The 17765-nt window shown below is 49.7% G+C and overlaps 9 protein-coding genes across 9 annotated transcripts; 4 read left to right on the top strand and 5 right to left on the bottom strand.

Annotated features, from left to right (window-relative positions):
* The first annotated feature begins 98 nt into the window (after positions 1-98).
* On the top strand, positions 99-829 carry BO85DRAFT_471931 (uncharacterized protein). Its single transcript, XM_025662522.1, has 2 exons — positions 99-325; positions 377-829. Exons 1-2 carry the CDS (start codon positions 157-159, stop codon positions 664-666), a joined length of 459 nt encoding a protein of 152 aa, XP_025511250.1. The 5' UTR covers positions 99-156; the 3' UTR covers positions 667-829.
* Positions 830-2225: 1396 nt separating this feature from the next.
* On the bottom strand, positions 2226-3205 carry BO85DRAFT_523620 (arylamine N-acetyltransferase family protein; the record flags this gene model as incomplete). Its single annotated transcript, XM_025665368.1, has 1 exon — positions 2226-3205. The coding sequence occupies exon 1, from the start codon at positions 3198-3200 to the stop codon at positions 2226-2228; it is 975 nt and encodes a 324-aa protein (XP_025511249.1). The 5' UTR covers positions 3201-3205.
* A 183-nt stretch (positions 3206-3388) lies between these two features.
* BO85DRAFT_156078 (uncharacterized protein) lies at positions 3389-3816 on the bottom strand. The gene has a single exon (XM_025654191.1). It carries the CDS (start codon positions 3781-3783, stop codon positions 3430-3432), a length of 354 nt encoding a protein of 117 aa, XP_025511248.1. The 5' UTR covers positions 3784-3816; the 3' UTR covers positions 3389-3429.
* Positions 3817-4041: 225 nt separating this feature from the next.
* Positions 4042-5481, top strand: BO85DRAFT_405853 (NAD dependent epimerase/dehydratase family protein). Its single transcript, XM_025657315.1, has 3 exons — positions 4042-4138; positions 4227-4790; positions 4845-5481. Exons 2-3 carry the CDS (start codon positions 4379-4381, stop codon positions 5420-5422), a joined length of 990 nt encoding a protein of 329 aa, XP_025511247.1. The 5' UTR covers positions 4042-4138; positions 4227-4378; the 3' UTR covers positions 5423-5481.
* Positions 5482-6270: 789 nt separating this feature from the next.
* On the top strand, positions 6271-7714 carry BO85DRAFT_453140 (alpha/beta fold hydrolase). Its single transcript, XM_025660993.1, has 2 exons — positions 6271-7547; positions 7607-7714. Exon 1 carries the CDS (start codon positions 6607-6609, stop codon positions 7444-7446), a length of 840 nt encoding a protein of 279 aa, XP_025511246.1. The 5' UTR covers positions 6271-6606; the 3' UTR covers positions 7447-7547; positions 7607-7714.
* A 54-nt stretch (positions 7715-7768) lies between these two features.
* BO85DRAFT_442329 (uncharacterized protein) lies at positions 7769-11551 on the bottom strand (the record flags this gene model as incomplete). The annotated part of the gene is made up of 2 exons (XM_025658832.1): positions 7769-10515; positions 10573-11551. The coding sequence occupies 2 exons, from the start codon at positions 11549-11551 to the stop codon at positions 7769-7771; spliced, it is 3726 nt and encodes a 1241-aa protein (XP_025511245.1).
* Positions 11552-12820: 1269 nt separating this feature from the next.
* BO85DRAFT_453136 (uncharacterized protein) lies at positions 12821-14479 on the bottom strand. The gene is made up of 2 exons (XM_025660992.1): positions 13746-14479; positions 12821-13653 (listed from the first exon to the last, which is right to left on the bottom strand). The coding sequence occupies exons 1-2, from the start codon at positions 14005-14007 to the stop codon at positions 13106-13108; spliced, it is 810 nt and encodes a 269-aa protein (XP_025511244.1). The 5' UTR covers positions 14008-14479; the 3' UTR covers positions 12821-13105.
* On the top strand, positions 13948-14580 carry BO85DRAFT_156016 (uncharacterized protein). The gene has a single exon (XM_025654190.1). The coding sequence runs from the start codon at positions 14046-14048 to the stop codon at positions 14361-14363; it is 318 nt and encodes a 105-aa protein (XP_025511243.1). The 5' UTR covers positions 13948-14045; the 3' UTR covers positions 14364-14580.
* Positions 14581-15012: 432 nt separating this feature from the next.
* Positions 15013-17236, bottom strand: BO85DRAFT_463026 (uncharacterized protein; the record flags this gene model as incomplete). Its single annotated transcript, XM_025661891.1, has 10 exons — positions 15013-15134; positions 15270-15546; positions 15655-15718; positions 15778-15894; positions 15946-16032; positions 16071-16249; positions 16321-16397; positions 16457-16640; positions 16670-16998; positions 17191-17236. 10 exons carry the CDS (start codon positions 17234-17236, stop codon positions 15013-15015), a joined length of 1482 nt encoding a protein of 493 aa, XP_025511242.1.
* Positions 17237-17765: the final 529 nt, after the last annotated feature.

Here is a 17765-nt window from a genome sequence, read left to right as displayed (position 1 = left end):
AGCTACGGAGTATCCAATCACATAAACGGAAATTTATCGAAAATAGATATAAAAAGCCTTTGCCTTGTCCTAATTTCATGATAATATCCTACCATACTTTTCTAACTACTATCATAAAAATATTGTTATTAAATCAAGCATTTCACAGCTTTAAATATGAGATTTAACCAACCCCTTCTAGCCATGTGTGGTATTATTACCTTGGCTGCATCCGCAACTACTTCGTTTCCTGCTAATTTTACTTTATTATCCACCCTTGATAACTCAGTACTTACCACAGATGGTTGGGGTATCTATGACAGCGCCCTAGAAACCATATTGACGTGTAAGCTTCTACTTGTTCCTCCTGTACCAACTACCTAAATGATGATTATAGTATCTCCCTATAAAGGCGGCACCATCGGATACGGGCCCTACGGTCAGGCGCTGGCTGTGCTAGCCGATGAGACCTCAGTTGCATGGATCATTCAACTTCAGGCAGAGCCTGAGGCTATCGACACGGTGACTGGGTGGGGAGTCTCGGATGATGGGTTCCTTATGCTGAACGGAGAGCAGCTGTGGGCATTTAATGAGAGCTCCGCGGAGCCAAGGAGGCTGTATTGGGCTGGTAAGGGGAATGAGCAGGGCATGGTCAGTACACAGCTATTGGTGCAAAGTGTGATGTGACTGAGACAGGGCTTGGTGCTTACTGCAATACTTGGAGGTATTCCACCCACTACTTGAATGCGCGAGTACTACCATGGGCATAGATGCTTCATAACAAAATCTTATACGTCACAATATATAAACGAGTAACGTTGAAGTAAAGAGACTATAATATAGAAGATGCTTATACAATTAGTCCTTTCACAGTGCTATATCACGCTTAGTCCACTGCGAGTGTGATGGCGAGCCGTTGTGATAGCCGATTGAATCTCATCTTACTCAAAGTTACTGGAGGAATACGGAGTTTTCCATCACCCATGTTTCTGGGATTGCTTCGCAACCCTACTTGTAACGACGGCATCTCTGCTTCCTTTGGAGTGGCAATAAACTGTTGGTACACTATGTCTGTCACAAGCATCTGATAACTTCGTGGTGAAATGTTGGGGTATGGACTCTGCATCTGCACCGAAGTGTTATAGAATTCTCAAGATGTAGGTGATTTTGGAGGATGAGGCGAATTAGTATGCAAAGGGTCTTGTTGACACTACGGTCAAAGAGGATGTGTGGACTGTCATCTCGGATTGATCCATGCCTTCAACTACTTAACACAGCAACGATAGCCATTCAGGATGGCTTTTTCCGTAACCTATTCTGTCATTTGAGGAATATTAAACTGCGCTCGCTGACAACCCTCATCAGTCTCGTTTGAATTCAAGCACTCTCATTTCATGGCTGGCTCCATCTGATCCGTATAATTGATAGCCCTGTACAAGCTGCTGAGTGCTCTCAATCTTTCTGACATAAGCTCAGGCGCGTGTTGATGGTCTGGTCGGGCAGAACAGTCATCGTGCTAGAGTATGCGCGGCCTCACTGTATTTTCACTGTTCAATCCATCGAGTTCCGCCATTGTATCACATATCCTGAGATGCTTGGTTCTACGCCAAATCTCAGTGATAGGTCCACGGAAATCAACCAGCGGGGAATGTTAAATGCCGTGGCCAATTTCCCGAGTTTCCGAACACGGCAATCAGTTTCGTACCCGACCATCCGAGATATTAACGATCGCTCGGGCTCGTCGGGTGGTAAGCTGAGGAAAGTGCCTCAGGATGTTTCCTGGACCACTATGATGCAGTTACATGAATTCGGACCTATCGGGCGAGCTGTGTGTCGATTTATAGCACTCATAATAAGCTGTGTGAGAGCCGCATTAACCTACCCTACCTGTTATCTCGTGAGTGACATGCATGTACCGCCTACTCTTTTCCCTCCAATTAGGCCTCGTGAACATACGAATAAGAGCAAGACAGACTCAAGTCATTTCAAGGCAGTGATATATGCAGTAGTACTGAGCGATGACCTTAGTAATTACCCGATGCCAGCCAGTAGAGGTAGTATAAATATTTACCTAACGCAGATCCATCGGTAAGACCACTAAGTAACAGTAGTTGCAGCCGCCTGACAGCCCAATACGAACATAAATATAAATAAACATATATCAAATTAAATATAAAGCAATATAGCAGAGAAATACAAATTATTACAGTGTCCGGCAGGCTGGCCCAAGTGTCAGTAATCCAAATCTACATCTTTGATGGCCTTGCTTTCTTTGGGGGCAAAGCTGAGAACATTCCGGCAATTTCTTTCCTGTGGTCGTCGGTCAACACGATTCCAAACACATCCGCCAACACCTCGATCCTCTCCTCCTCAGACTCCAAAAAGCTCTTCTCCAGCACCTTGCCACCGTGGAATCGTATGAGCATATTATGCCATAGCATAACCCAGCCCGCGGGGACCCCCTCCTCCAGCACGTACTGGAAAGCAGTCACACGGAACCGAAACCATACGCGTTTGTTTGTACCAACTGCCCGGGCACCGGCCTCGTAATCCGTGTCTAACCATTCGCACTCCTTAAATGCATATACGTCCATCCACGGCGCCGCCGTTGATTTCATGCTTTGGAACTGCAGTCGCCAGTATTTCAGATGATGCGCCCGGCCTTTGTTGATATTGTCGTAGATCAGCCGTCCCCGACGGCCCAGGCGCCCATCCACAAATTCATACCCATCACGCAGGGCAATCGGCTGGACAGGGCAGTTCGGACCGAAGCCCCCATCCACAAGGTAATCTTGTCCGTCAACGCGAACAATGAGAACCATGTGTTGCCAGTCACCGAACTGTGCACCCACTGGTCGGTTAGGATCGCCGGTGGTTGCAAGAGAGATACTAGCTGCTGCGTTCAGACGCGCTGCACTGTTGTAGAGCGTGTATCCGATGGAAAGCAGGACTTCGCTTAGGATCCTGACTACCTGGAAGCAGGTGCCACCTTGACGACGAAGTACAATCTTTTCGTATAGACCTTGAGGTTTAAGCTCAAAATACTGCTGGGGGGTGTAGTGCAGCACTGTATTCTCAAAGGGAACCCCTGCAACATGATGGCGCACAAGGCTGGTCAGAACCTCTAGGTCTTTATTCCTAGCGCTCAAGCGAGCCCGAGTGTCATGAGGAAGTTTGATGCGTTCGAAGTATTGATCTAGTTGGGCCGGTGTATATGACATTTTGGAGGAATGGGTTTTTAGGCTTTGAGATAAAAGGCGTGGTGTCTACCTAGGTATGTTCGACGAACTGGGTTATATAGAATTAGTCGGTCTCATGGACATTGACAAGATGTCCTCTAAGATCGACACCAATAACGAGGTAAGGCGGACGCTACTTGATTGTCGCATATGGAATTTGGATAATAAACGATTGGTGTAGAGCTGCATCGCCTGCAAGTCTAACGAACAACTACCAAATCTTACTCTGCCAACTCATCGATCTAGTGTTAACTACCGGAAATACGCTCATTAGCAATTGGAAGAGAAAAGGGAGAAGCAAAAGGAAAAAACCATATTGATAATTAGAAAGGGATGGAGGGAAGTTCTGAGCTTCGATTTCTTTTTCCTCAAGGATATCGACACGACGTGATTTTCTCTTTCCTCTATGAAAGTGCACTTCCTGCAACTCCTGTGATCCGCACGGAGTATCGGAGACGGTATTATAGTATCGACGGACTATTAGATATTGACGGACAGGGGGGTGGGTTTGACTTATATGACTTGGAACTAGTGGGGATAGTGTGGTGATAATAGAGGAGTCCATACAGTAAACTACACAGTATGTTTTAGCCACGAGATTGTCAGGCGCTAGCATCCTGTAGTGTAACCGGTGAGCTGAAAGACCTTTCTGGTAGAATTAGACTCACCGAGCCGCGGAGGAGTGCGTTTATCCGCGTCCATCAACGGAGTAAAGTAGGCCCGTTAATTCTGTTCGCGCACTCTGGTATTTATTCAGATCCTTATAATTGTTAGTCCGTAGCCGGATTATAGTGAGAATCCCTTAGCGGTCTTCATTGAATCAAGAGTTTTACCAAATGCAACAAGATGCGTTATGCCGATTGAACCTCCATCGGCTGACTCCAATCACCTTGCATGATCGTCCCTATCGTAACCAAGGGCTAGTAAGTCAACGCATACATACTGCATGAATTTCCTACTATCACACGTACCTAGCGAGCTACTCAAGCTTACTATCTCCATTGAGTGCGTCAGTAAGGTGTAATCAGCTTCGGTCACCGTTAATAGAAACTCCGACACGCATGCCATTGTCCAGCTGTGGTGGCTAGATGCCCTATTTAAGCATGACAATGGCAGGGAAGCCAATATGACCGACATTTTTCAAATTGAATGACAGCATAATGGCCCCTACCGTCTTGATTACAGGTGCAACAGGCTTCATTGGGTCTCGCGTTGCCCTTGAGGCTTTGCAGGCCGGATACCGCGCACGCCTGTCTATCCGACGCCCTGAACAAGCTGAGAAGTTGCGCCGCATATTCAGCCGCCATCTCAGTAATATTGACTTCGTCGTTGTGAGCGACATTACGGTCACCGGATGTTTTGATGAGGCAATTCAGGACGTGCAATATGTTATACACGTTGCATCACCACTTCCAGATCGAAACAGCGACCTTTTGATTCCTGCAATGCAGGGAACAACATCCATATTGGAGTCTGCTTGCAAAATTTCATCTATCAAGAAGGTTGTTGTCACATCTTCAATATCATCATTTATGCCCCTGGCTGGTCAACCGCACGGAACAGTAATCACCGGTGAGAAAGTTCTGCTTTGGTTCCAAATGGCGGACATCTACTGACCCCCCATAGAGGATACTGGAGTTCCCTACGATGCGAAGCAGGGCATCTCGCCTTTGCTCGACCCGATGGTACAATACCGCGCGAGTAAGGTAGCCTCCTATCAAGCGATTATCGACTTTGTACAACAGCGCAACCCACCGTTTGATGTGACAACATTTCATCCATCTTGGGTTTATGGTCGAAACCCGGTGCAAGAACCACATGATGATCCGAGTGGAAGTTGCGGAGCGCTGGTACTCACTCTTCTGTCGTCAGCAAAGCCCATCAATGGTCAGTTTCTGGGGGTTCATGTTGATGATGTCGCTGCGGCACACGTCAAGGCATTGGGTGATTCCACACGAGGCTTCCAGTCCTTCTTACTCTCTGCTCCACGCCAGTCATGGAAGGAGGTGAATGAGTTCGTCCGACAACAATACCCCTCCGTTGCCTGGAAGTTGATTCCAGAGGACTGGATGAACTACGCGGTGGACTCGAGTAGAGCTGAGAAAGAGCTCGGTCTTAAATTCAAGCCAATGGAGGATCAAGTGAGAGACACCGTTGATCAGCAGTTGGAGTTTGGGAAGTTGCCGGTTCAATCTGTTCTGTAATTATAAAGCAAATTGTATGAGACAGTAATATCATCCAAAATGCCATTTTTGAAAACTATATATGCTGTGGACTGGGGAACTACTCTCTCCCGCTACTTCGGGTACACATAGGCACCACCAAGCACTGCCTTGGAGTCTCCATCCCTCCTTCGAAAGCAAGGCGGGACGCCCTTTTGCTGAGTTGGTGAGATCCGTGTGACCGGGAGTTGCTCAGTGGCAATACCGTAATTATTGACCTTGAGGTTCTGGTTGAAATAGTCTTTTCCCTACTCTTGGTACTTGACAATGGGCCTTCGCACAATAATGGAGATAGAGTAAATAGGAGGCAAGCCTGCTGTTTTTAGATATCGGTGAGACGAGGGTATTAAATGGACCTGCAATTCACTCCGTTCTTTTGTCTTATATGGGATCTCTCCCTAGCAGGTGGCCATTCGATTTATGACACTCCGCCGCCACACGGGCAAGGACTGTGCTGTAAGGGGTGTCCTCGTAAACAGGCATTACGGTATAGCTGAACATCACTATCTGTAGCGATTTGAGAATACGGCAATCTTCCCCTACAGCAAATTTTGAGTGATGCCAAAAAGAATATAAGTGCGCTAACGGAAGTACGTGAAGTCCATTCAAGCTCTATAACTGTCTCAGACTTATTTCGTTAAAAGCGTCGATCCGAGACGGAGATGCAGCAGCGAGGCCATTATTAACAATATATCGTGTATGTGCCTACCGTACATGACACACCAAAAACTTCTATCAGTTGTGCGCCTCTTCATGGCGTCCCATGTAGACCCAGACGAGTTGCAGAGGTAGGAGATACGAACTTCATCCATAATTGCTTTTCGGATGCCCTGATTTTCGGACTATATGGATCTAAGGGACGGGCTAGTTGGCACTTGATCGAATGACCAAATTTTGGGCATATCTTTGCGAGACACAAACGTGCAAGGCACCACCATCATACCATAAATAGATACCGGGAGACTGGCTTCGGCTGCTTCAATTATTCTTGCTGCTCCAATTAGTTTGTCCGATGCCGATTCTAAATCAAGGGTCCGATTACAACTGAAGTAACCCGGGGCGGTACCAACATCTACATATTTTAACGCGGAGCGCATCCCTATCAAGTTCAGGCGAGACAAAAAAACAGTACAATCGAAAGAAAGAATTAAAGCAAGTCAGCAACGATGTCCAGCGGAGTCCTGAGCCGACCTGGTGTATCCATCTACTACGAAATCCGCGGTTCCGGTCCACCGCTTCTCATCATCCCAGCGGCCCATGGAACGCACCTAACCCACGAAGACCTCGCCTTGCGGCTATCGTCCCAATATACTGTTATCGGCTTCGATCGGCGAGGCTCCCTCCGCAGTCGCTTTCTCTCTCCACCAACGCAAGAACAGCAACGAACCCTGCTGAAGGACACCGTCGATGACATAGTCGCTCTCATACAGCACCTCTCTCCTGACCAGCCAGTTCTCATCTACAGCATTTCACTTGGTTGCATGCATGCCCTTGAACTGCTCAGCACTCATCCAGACTTGGTCCGAGAGATAATTGTCCATGACCCGTGCATACCATGCCTCCTACCAAAGCAGAGCTATGAGCAGGTCTCTGCAGCATTCCAGTCGACCGTTTCGATATACAAAGCCCATGGTCCGGCTGCCGCCTCGGAGACATTTGTCCCGGTCGTAACGAGCGATGAAGACCGTGCGCTGCTTCGTGACTCGCCCACTCACAAGAAGCTCCTTGCGTTGTCAATTCTCTGTTTCAACTTCCTCTTCGAATATGAGTTACCTGTCCTGCTAGGATACCAAGTGCCCTTCCCTGTGTTGAAGGTCTATCGGGAAAAGATTACTCTCATTAGGGGTGAATTGTCCTCAACTCCGTTGACCACTGAACCGATCACCACCTTAGGTGCCGAGTTAGGCTTACCAGTAAAGATGGTAGCCGGTGGGCATCTGCCATCCGCTACTCATCCTGAGGCCTTCACAGAAGAGTTGTTGAGTATTCTGAGGGAAGCATTGTGAGGCTTTCATGAACATCATCTCCGCTGCCTTTCCGGAGCAGGACACCCGATTCTGTTCTTGTCCAGCCTTATCCTAGGCATATGAGTGCCGTATATAGCAAACTTAATCCCGATTAGCGGGCAATAGAGAACAATCAAATATCGTTAGTCGTCGGACATACCAATGCTAAAGCCACGTGTTGAATTAGAGAAAGAGATATCGTGTCAGCGGGACCAAATACCACTGTGTCGCCGAAGGTAGGAATTCATCAACACCTTTTATTCGCCAATTGAACGAGGTATGGAAAAACTTGGCATACAACAGAAATACACAGTAAGGTATGTCACCAGCGACTACCTTTCCAGAGTCTGGCCATAAAATCTCGCTTGGCCGAGTTTGGATGATTGGATACCAAGCGGACTTTGTTTGCGGTTTCTCGTGTTTTCGGATGGTCGGGACCCATGGTCTTCTCATAGCTGGCAAGAGCGCGCAAGTAAAGCTCCTTGGCCCTGTGGGCTTTGTGCTGATCCCGATACAAGTCTCCTAAGTTAGATACCGCGTCCAATGTAAGGAAATGATTAGGACCCAGGCTTTTTTCATATCCATCTAGGCATTCTTTGAACATTTTCTCCGCTTCTTTCAGTTGGCCCCGGTCTTGGTGGACGACACCTAGATTGTTCAAAGCACCGAGTGCTGCAGAATGCGTTGGGCTGTGTTTCCGCCATTCGGCCAAGACCAACTTGTAGGTCTCTTCTGCTTCCCGGAGTCTGCCCTGTTCTCGGTATACATTTGCTAAGTTGTTCAGAATAGCAAGCACCGGTCCACTGCGCTTCCCATTGATCTGCTCTTTGGCGGACAGAACGCGTTGAAATAATGATTCTGCCTTATCGAGCTTCCCTCTCTGACAACACAAAACAGCCAGCGTATGGGCCAACTCAAGTGTATAGGTGTGGTCATGACCAAAGGTGCGGTCAAAGCCGTTGAGTGCTCGTTCTTGCATCTGCTCCGCTTCCTGCAGCCTGCCTTGCATATAATAGAGATTTCCAATATGGTGGATAGTATGAAGAGTCGAGGAGTGACAAGCGCCGAGAACCTTCTCTCGTCCAGACAAAACGCGTTGGTACATTTCCTCGGCCGCTTTCAATTTACCCTGAGAGCGATAAATGGTGCCTAGTTGGAATTGCGTGTCGAATACAGACGAGTGGTCTTTCCCAAATACTGTCATCTTTCCAGAAAGGGCTCTCTCACACATTTCTTCAGCTTCCTGCCCTCGGCCTTGCTCAAAATAGACAACACCTATGTTATGGATTGTGTCTAGCGTCGACGTATGATATTCACCAAGAGATCTCTGTTTGCCCCTCAAGGCTTCGTCGTACAGCTCTTCTGCTTCGGGTAACCGGTATTGAGAAAAGTAGATGTTCGCAAGGTTATGCATTGCATCCAGGACCAATGGACTGCTTGCTGTCGATAAACTCCGGTATCCCGTCAGTGCCTTATAGCACAGCCTTTCGGCCTCGTCCAGTCTCCCCTGAGCATGGTAGATATTTGCAAGGCTCTGAAGCGTATCCAGCGCCTCCAGTTGAGAATCATCAATCTCGGTGCTTTTATATCCGGAAAGCGCCCGCTCAAACATCAGCTCGGCTGATCTCAAATCTCCCCGGTCATGGTACAGCAAGCCCATGTTATGGACGGTCTGGAGAGTGACTCTGTGATCCGGGCCGAACGCCATCTCTCTCCCAGCAAGTGCCATTTGGTACATCTGCTCTGCTCGTTCGTGCCTTCCATGTGTCCAATACAGGCGCCCAATCGCATGAAGTGCCGAAAGGACCTCGGAATTTCGACTCTCTCTTGGCTTGCCTCGTATCAATGGCATGATTCTGTTTGCGTGGTACAGAAGGCGCTGTTGCAACGACCAGTCGTTCGTGTCTAGCGCAAATTGGGCGTTCGAGCCCACTGTGAGTGCGAGAATGGTAAAGGTCTTTCTGCTAAGCTCTTCGAGGTCCGAATCGACAGACGGAAGCTCATTCTCACACCAATCTTGTATGACCGGGTGTAGGCAATAACTCCCGTTGCGCGAAGACTGCTGTACCAGCGAGAAGTCTAGCAATGTCTGCATCAACTTTGAAAATTGGATCTCGTTTGAGAAAGCTTCTGAAAGCCCTGAGGGTATAATGCGGGATTGCATGGTGCTGTGGAGTAGCTCGTACCATATATCTTCGTGATGAAAGAGCGAAAGAATAAAGAAGGTCTGTGCCGCCAGTGGAGAGCTTTGCTTAACTCCCTCATAAGAAACTCTCCACGCCGTCTGCAGATTTCCGTTTGAATACCCTCGAAGAGGTTGTGCGGCTGCCTGAAGGCTGCACCATTCGCGTTGGTAGTATTCCAAGTATTTGGAGCAGCTCATACCTGTCCGGTGGATATAGGAGCCTGCAAGTGCCAGTGCTAAAGGTAATCCGTGCAAACGCTTAGCTAGTGCTTCGGAGCTTGGGTCGTTTTGGCATCTGCCGTATGTGCTGTCTCTAGGGCCTGGCTCGCCAGTGAGTAGTTGCAAGGCATCCTCAAAGGGAAGCGGCGTGAGTGGGTGAGCGATCATGCCCTCAGCAAGTTGCGGTGATCGAGTTGTGATGATAATCGAGCCATGATCTGCAGTCGGCAGCCAGCTTTTAATGTCAGGAGCTTCTACATCATCGTAGATGAGAAGCCACCCAGCGTTATTTTTCTTCGACAGCCACTCTAGGGCTCTTTTGGCACATAAAGGTGGCCCTCCTTGCATCGAATGGTGGTGCGTACTGTCGGTTGCAGCCATATCTCTGACGCGGACAACGAGGTCTGCAAATGACGCATTCAAGGTAGTCTCATCCTTGCCATGCAGCCAGAAAATTGATGTGAAGTCCTCTTTGTGCATGCGAGCGAAGTGGGCTGCTAGTTGTGTTTTGCCCAGCCCACCCATTCCATGTATCACGACACCTTTGCGCGCCTTCACTTTATTCGGTTGCAGGATCTCCCATAGCTTGCGGAGGTATACATCTCGACCGACAAAGTTGCTTATCGTGGGTACGTCAGTCAGTTGAAATGGTATGTGGTAATTTTCTAGCCTCCAACTATCAGCGGTCAGATGCTTTATCAGGAGCAAGTTACGTCACTCACCCTGCGAAGTATCTATCGAAGCAGCCATATGATGTTGGGAAACTGGCATTACGGAAAGTAGTTCCTTCGCATAAGCTGCAGCTGTAGCGGCAGCATACCCATGCCATGCGTCATTCTTGTGTGAATCGGCATAGTCACATATGCCACGGATCACCAAACATGGAAGATGGTTAATCAAACCGGCTGCTTCCATCTCAACACAGTACGCCCCAAGCTCCTGCCCTAGCTTGTCACGTACGTGACTGTCTTTGATCACTTGGTTCCCTGATGCAATTAATCCATAATGAACCACTGGCAAGCCATCGCATCGGACAGGCCGTGAAGCCGTCCTCGACTTATCGCAATTTGCACATCCATCGGACCGGATGCCAGCATGATGGTAATCTGCAAGATACAGATGATCTTCCGTGACCGGCCTCGAGAGGACCAAGGCCCCCTGTCCAGTCGTTCTCCTTTCGAATTCAGACAGAAAAGAGACAAACTGACGGTCATGTGACAAATGGTTTGCTTCTACTTTAGAGATCGCATGCAAGAGGGATCTGGGCGGGTTATTTAACATGCCTGTCCGCTGAAAGCCAGCGGCTGTTGCTTTGCCAAAGTCATATTGTACGACACCTCCGTTGTTGTCAGTAGGTCTTGCAACGACTACGTCGCCAAGACGGACATCTGCATTCTTAGTTGGTATGCCTCCGCCAATACCGACTAGGAGGGCGAACTGAATGGAATGGAAAGTTGACAGAAGTTGGGTCGCGACAACTGCTGCAGAGATCGTGCCGCATACTCCGCTAGGCAAGCAGGTGAGGACTATCCTATGACCATATATGCACCCTAGTGTGTAAATATTCGCGTCAGTCTGGCCGGCTGGAAGCTGATCGTGGGTCTCATCCAGAAGGGCTTGGGCAGCCGCCAGCTCCACTGGGAGTGCGCATATCCACGCCACGGTATAATCATTGTGAGAAGGTTTCGGCCCGTATGCCATTATGAGCGTCGGGGAGGTGGTGCTAAGCTTGTTTTCTTAGTGAGGAGAATCATACGTCCCGTTGCTGAGATCATGTGTGTCGCAGCTGGAGCATCCGGCCCATCTTCCTGCCTGACTGCTACCCAATCGCAGCTGTGGCGGGAGACATAGCCACAAGAACCTCTATATTAATACTGGTAAGAGCAGTAGCCATGCCCCCACCAGCTTATCAAAGTCCTCCCGCATGCGAGCAATACATCAATTTGTCTCTTGACAGCCCAAACATGGCACACTATGATATCACCCTTGATTTCCTCCCAGACAACGACAGGGTGATAGATCATCACAGCCCACTAGAGCAGCTCGAGCCCGATGCAACGCTCTGCCATCCGATCTTAAGATCGGCAGGTGATATGATTCCCTTCCTACACTGTACACAGCCTTCCATACGACACCTTTCCTCAGCCAGCTCAGCTCTGAGGTCGACCGAGCAGGTTGTCGGCGTTCATGATCATCTCTTACCGTACCTGACATTGCCCACTTTATATTTTTGTGTTGGTTAACCCCCTTGTATATAATTCTGAATATTGAAAGGTGCTCATCGATTCCGCAGTGCCAGTGTGGTGACGGCCCGAAGGTTTGGGATCGCCAGCCAAGGTGTGTGATCTGTCAACACAGTATATGTGGCTATTGCAAGCCGGCCAAATGATAATAGCTTCCTGTATGGGCAACATGGTTCGTTGGCAAGGTTTCCGCTTTCTTGTTCTTCTTCCAACTGTGTATGCATACAGGGGATCTCCCCATATATGTGAAGCCCGCATTAGGACGGCATCATCAACCTGGACTCAGGGTCAGGCCTCGCACATACCTTTGTCAGTTTTGATAGATGCGTTCAAGAGCTCTCGCTTAGAAGCGTCATTAAACTGACGTTGAGGGTGGCAAATCATTAGACACAATTATTGTAGATTAGTTGGAGGGATTGGCTGCTGTTGACATTCGCATGATGTTCAAGGTTGAGCCTGATAATTCGCTCTTGGGTACAGTCAGGGGTCATTGGTATGGCTGGTACTTCGTAGGAATCCTATGCTTGTTCAATTGGCACTACTCGTCGCGGATTCGTCTTCTCCAAGTCGGGCTTGTTGTGGCGGCATGACTATTCAGCTGCTGTTTTGGTTCCGAGAACTATCAGGGAAGCCCCCGAGGGAGGTCAAGCAGTGCGCACTGGCTGTAGAAGTGTCTCTTTATCTCACTCCTTACACTCCGGGTCGCTCTCTTTATAGTTTGAAGTCTAGCAGATTCAGCCAGGTTTACGTTATGTATTGTACATTATCTGCTCGGAAGCAGTGTATTAATATTATTTTTACGGTTCTTTGTTGGCCGGACCCCAAATGTACAGGTTCAGCAGGTTGAGCCCGGGGACAGACACGAACTCTTTAGGAGTAACGGAAATACGTGCAACATCATATGTAGTTGCTGTGACCTCAAACAGACACCCACATTCCGTTTGCCAGTCTCCCTTTCTGTCTTCCCTTCCCATCAACCCTAACAAGCATTTGTATGCGCCCTCCATGCACTTCACGTGTCCAGCTCATGAAGCGGTATATGGCCAGATAGCTCCTTCGCGGCCATATTCCTCGATCGGTAGGACGTTGACGAGGCCGCCGGCATCTGGTACATGTTTGGCGGGGCATTCTGGAGCTGGAGCCGCTTTCTCCTCTCATTCAGACCATAGCCCAGCGATGCCAACGCCAGCAGCCCAAGGGGGACGCCGACCCCGGCCCCAACCGCAGTCACGGTCGCCCGGCTGACTTGGTTGCCATCAGCCGCGGTCGGACTGCTGCAGCTTTCATCGGCTGTGGAGGAAGACGAGGTATTGGGCTCGGTGGTAGAGGTCGCAGTCGCGGTGCTGGTGGCGGTGCTAGCAGTGGGGAGGAGGGAGTAGCTGGCCAGATATGCCTTGCCAGCAATGGGCTTGCCAGTGCCCACTGAAACGGGCGAGACACCATTGGCGCATCCGATGGAGTCGGTCCCGTTGGAAATAATCGAGTTGGGGCAATATAATTTGACTCCGTTCACGTCACTGTAGAGGATGAGGGAGCACGCGCTGCTCCACGCGGTGGTGACTGTAATTTTGCGAGTATCTGGTCAGTCGCAAAGAGGAACAGTAGACTAGGTTGAAGCCAAACTATCAGAGTGAGCGAGGTATCTCACGTACTTCCATGACAGACATCGTCGCAGACCGAGGTATCGTTCCAACTTTGGGAGGTACAGGCGCCGCGGCCGAGAACATACGGTTGATGCATGGAGGTGCAGAGGCCATTGCTCAAGCAAATCGAGTTCTTATTGCAGCAGAACGAGACGCCATTGTCGGAACAAGGCGTGTAATCCTCGGCCACGTTGCCTTCAGGGAAGTAGCAGGTGGTGCCGGACACCAGTCGTTCCAGAAGGACGATCAGCAGCAAATGGTAGAGCCACATGCTGACAAACACCCCCAGCTTTTTCTCTCTTTACCCGGATGGGAACTGATTTCAGGTCGGCGGCGGCGGCAGCAGCAGCAGCAGTGCCATCTCACATTTCAACGACAGAAATAAGAGGGATATGGGCGGGACGAAGGGAGATTTTCATCTGGGGAAATGACTGTCGATGGGCAGCGCGCCAGCCATGCCCACACGAAAGCCGCTTGAACAGGGGCCGTGCCGAGGCTGGTGGGGGCCAAGATGCCTTTGAAGAGAAGAGAGGAATTTTCAGGCCTGGACTGGGCAGGCTATCAAGGGCACGCGCGAGCACGCCATCCCAGATAGGCATGAGGGAGAACCTGGCGAGTCCAACCTGAAGAAGCCTGAGGGACGAGAGAGACATTGGTGAGGCAGCCGGTTGGCGGCGGGCGGGGCGGCCCAGGAATGTCAGCTTGTCGAATGAACCAATCCCTTGCACCCTCGGGTGCTGTACTGTTGAGACTCTGACACATTCGAGGACTGCAGTGGGTTTGAGGGGGGGGCCGTGCGAAGAGGTAAGATGAAGCCGAGCCACTAGATACAGACTAACACCCGACGATCCTTCAGGGGCTCCAGTGCTCGGATTCTTCCCGTCGGAACGGGAAAGGGTTCGTTGACTGTTAGAGAGATGTCTAGATCACATGATTATAAATATATATATATGTGTGTGTGTGCGTGTGTAAAAGAATTGCGGTTGGGGTACTACGCGAGGATATTAAACCAAGAGACGAATGTCTTTCCTGATGCGATTGATTGAAAGATGATAAGGTGGTTAACTCGTTGATTCGTTGGGGTTAGTTGAGGGGGCTGACGTGAGATTGCTGCCTGGCAGCCTTAGGATATCACGTGAGATAAAGAGCCGGGTTATGACGTTATGTAAGCACTGCCATAGGTATAATGTGGTGATATTTCTTAAGTTTCTCAGTGGGGAGTGCCTGGGTGGGGGGGAGGGGGAAGCATATATCCTCAGGTTGTGGCTTAGGGAGGTTACAAAAGGTGGTGGCACACACGGAAGAAATCAATTTTGAGCGTGTGGCGGAAATGTCCTAAGGCCTTCGCAAAATCAGCCTTATTGGCATGAAAGGCACCACTGCCGGTGGTAGAGGCAACTGGAATTATGGTATCGAATGTCTCAATTAGAGTCAAATCCAAGGCGTCCAAGGTGCTAAACTTCACTTGAAAGCCTCTGGCACGGCGCTTCAGTCGCCGGTGTAGCCTTTCGGCTAGGGTCCGTGCTGTAGTACCCTGGCTGCAGTAGGATATATGCACCGTGCAGGGTTGCTCTTTGCTGGGAGATTCTGTCAGTTTACACCTCTTGGGGCCTGAATTATCAGTGGCAAACCTAGTCAGAGCCTCGGTGACCCAGGTATTCCCGTTTCTCACCAGAAGGGCTGGAACTGCCTCCGTAGAACCCTTCCGACGCTGCCAGGAATTAACAGGATCATACCGATTTCGACAAATCATGGGATTCGGCTGGTAATTCGGCGCACCACCATGATGCCATACGGGTATGATTGATCCCTACGGCGGTGATAGCCAATAGGGATCTGAATTCAGTCGGTAGCCCTTCGTTGAGGCATGTTCATTGTCGAACTGACTCCAGTCCGAGGATGCAGCCAATGTTCCCACACAAGTAACGCCATGCTGGAGGAAGGACCAACGCACGGCGTAATTCAGCATGGTTTGGGCGCGGCTCCGCCACCGCAGCTGCTCATAGTCTGGGGTTCCTCCAGTTCTCGTATGTCTGCGTACTCAGGCTTTGCACGATAAGCGTCGATGACAAACCCAATGGCATTGACCACCTCGGGCAGGGCGTCGAAACGGAACGTGTCGGTAAGATTCCTCACTCCGATCTCCGCATCCATGTACCTTGTCAGGGTCAGCGAGAGTCAACACCGACCATGAAGAGAATGGCCGTACCATTCAATAAACGGCGTTGCTGTGTACTGAAGTCCGCCTATATCAAAGCCCAGTCGAATTAGAGCTGGGAATTGGTACCACCTGAGGCTGAGTGCATTGAAGCCGGGGTAGTCCGGATGTTGAACCGACGGAGGTCGTCCGGCACCTCGACAAGAGCTGGTGCGTCATTTTCCGCCATGGCAACAATGGGTAGGAGATCCCATGGGGTCTTGGGCCGTGGTGGTGCCCAGCCCAAGTCAATGATGTCTTGAGTTAACTTGACATTACTGGGGTCACCTACAATAGAGCCGTCCTCTAGCTCGTACTGAGGGTTGCGAATCCAGCTTACATTAGCATCAAAGTCGTTAGGGAAGGCAACTGGAACGGATAACGTACACCAGCGAAGTTCAGCACTTGCTTGTCCCAAAACATTGGGCCACTGCCATCCACAGACTTCGGCGGAAACACAAACACTTGAGAAGATGGTTAGATCAGAATAAGATGCGGTGATAATTCTACTGGAATGTCCTACCCGTCGGCTTAATCTGACCACCATTGAAGGCCTTAGTGGCTTCCTCGAGAAGTGCTGTGGCCATACCGACGCTTGTATGAATATGTCGCCGATCACAGAGGCCCAGATCTTGATACCGCGAGCGCATGATACACCTGCGCGAATTCTTCCAGGCCAGACGCAGCCCATAACAAGTTCTTCGGCGCTTTGCGTCCAGATCGAAGTCTTGCCCACTCGCTTGTATCCCTGATCCCACACAATTGTGGTTTTAGCTGATCGAGCGATCTCCTCCAGTACTTGTGCGCGCCTTTCTAGGTAACGGTCTTCGGTGTAGATGCCTTCCTGCCACAACTGCCAGAGAAAAGCCACCGCTTCATTCTTCACCACTTCGAGGGGACGATTCTTCCCGACCTTTGGCTCAGCGCTGTGGATGAGACGTCCAGCTTGGCAAGATTCTTCCGTACAGCCAGTGGGCGCCAAAATGGGATTCTTCTCAAGGATCCGTTCATATTCCTCGAAGGGGCACCGTGTGGACGGTGCTGCACCACTGTCATGACTGATCTCTGTACCAGGTATGTTCTCCCGGGCAAGAAAACTGAAGCATAAACTGAAAGCTCGGTCACAAGACTAGAGGGCCAAAAGTTTGGCACGCCTTAGTGCACAGGAAGATGGATCTCTTATAGAAACAGGGAAGATCTGAACTACTAGTGGCTAAACATGGGCCTCAGATGTTGTGAAGCGGACCGCGTAGTTACTCGTGTAGCCAGCATATGCCACAGCTGGCTCAAGATCCAAAATCATGATAATAATTTTTATTTATTGGCGGTGAGGCTTGGTCTAAACTTTGCCGAGGGGAAGCGTCGATATGTCGGCGGTAGATCCACGATTGCATTGAAGGGCCAGTGGCGGGCGTAGTCCCAGTCTTGATATTAATTTTTAATATTCCTGCAGCCCTTGTTGGCCAATGACTTTAAATCTCAGCGATATCGGCTTTGGAGCGTATTTCCTTGCTCCTCACCTGGTCAAATATGCTTTGTTCATCCGACACTGCACGTAGGACAGCCAAAAGCAAAGCACGCCGCCATTCGAGCAGGAGTGACAATATCTCGAGGTCTGAGTTCTGCGCTCCGTTTCCGAGACATTGCTTGTATGTAGCTAGTCGATTCTGCCTGGTTACTGAATCTCCATCAAGCTAAGTGTCTTGCTCCTAGTCTGGGTACCCCCATAAGGAGGCCCATAATGGCCTGATCACAGAGATAAGCAGGGCAAGAAGGGTAAATCATTAACCACCTACTAGTCGAGAAGATATTAGCAATAGCACATCCATAAT

The sequence above is a fragment of the Aspergillus piperis genome (assembly GCF_003184755.1).
Source record: "Aspergillus piperis CBS 112811 unplaced genomic scaffold BO85scaffold_24, whole genome shotgun sequence".
Lineage (NCBI taxonomy): Eukaryota > Fungi > Ascomycota > Eurotiomycetes > Eurotiales > Aspergillaceae > Aspergillus > Aspergillus piperis.
Note: the sequence above shows the minus strand (reverse complement) of the source record. Positions and strands in the feature narration are given on the sequence as shown.

What these genes read in the sequence shown, in the direction of transcription:
- BO85DRAFT_156016 (XM_025654190.1), top strand. Translation starts at nt 14,046, where the DNA reads ATGGGAACTGATTTCAGGTCGGCGGCGGCGGCAGCAGCAGCAGCAGTG.
- BO85DRAFT_156078 (XM_025654191.1), bottom strand. Translation starts at nt 3,783, where the DNA reads ATGGACTCCTCTATTATCACCACACTATCCCCACTAGTTCCAAGTCAT.
- BO85DRAFT_405853 (XM_025657315.1), top strand. Translation starts at nt 4,379, where the DNA reads ATGGCCCCTACCGTCTTGATTACAGGTGCAACAGGCTTCATTGGGTCT. An exon ending in GCACGGAACAGTAATCACCG is followed by an intron (nt 4,791 to 4,844) that starts GTGAGAAAGTTC and finishes GACCCCCCATAG; the next exon opens with AGGATACTGGAGTTCCCTAC.
- BO85DRAFT_453136 (XM_025660992.1), bottom strand. Translation starts at nt 14,007, where the DNA reads ATGTGGCTCTACCATTTGCTGCTGATCGTCCTTCTGGAACGACTGGTG. An exon ending in CGACGATGTCTGTCATGGAA is followed by an intron (nt 13,654 to 13,745) that starts GTACGTGAGATA and finishes GCAAAATTACAG; the next exon opens with TCACCACCGCGTGGAGCAGC.
- BO85DRAFT_453140 (XM_025660993.1), top strand. Translation starts at nt 6,607, where the DNA reads ATGTCCAGCGGAGTCCTGAGCCGACCTGGTGTATCCATCTACTACGAA.
- BO85DRAFT_471931 (XM_025662522.1), top strand. Translation starts at nt 157, where the DNA reads ATGAGATTTAACCAACCCCTTCTAGCCATGTGTGGTATTATTACCTTG. An exon ending in CCTAGAAACCATATTGACGT is followed by an intron (nt 326 to 376) that starts GTAAGCTTCTAC and finishes TGATGATTATAG; the next exon opens with TATCTCCCTATAAAGGCGGC.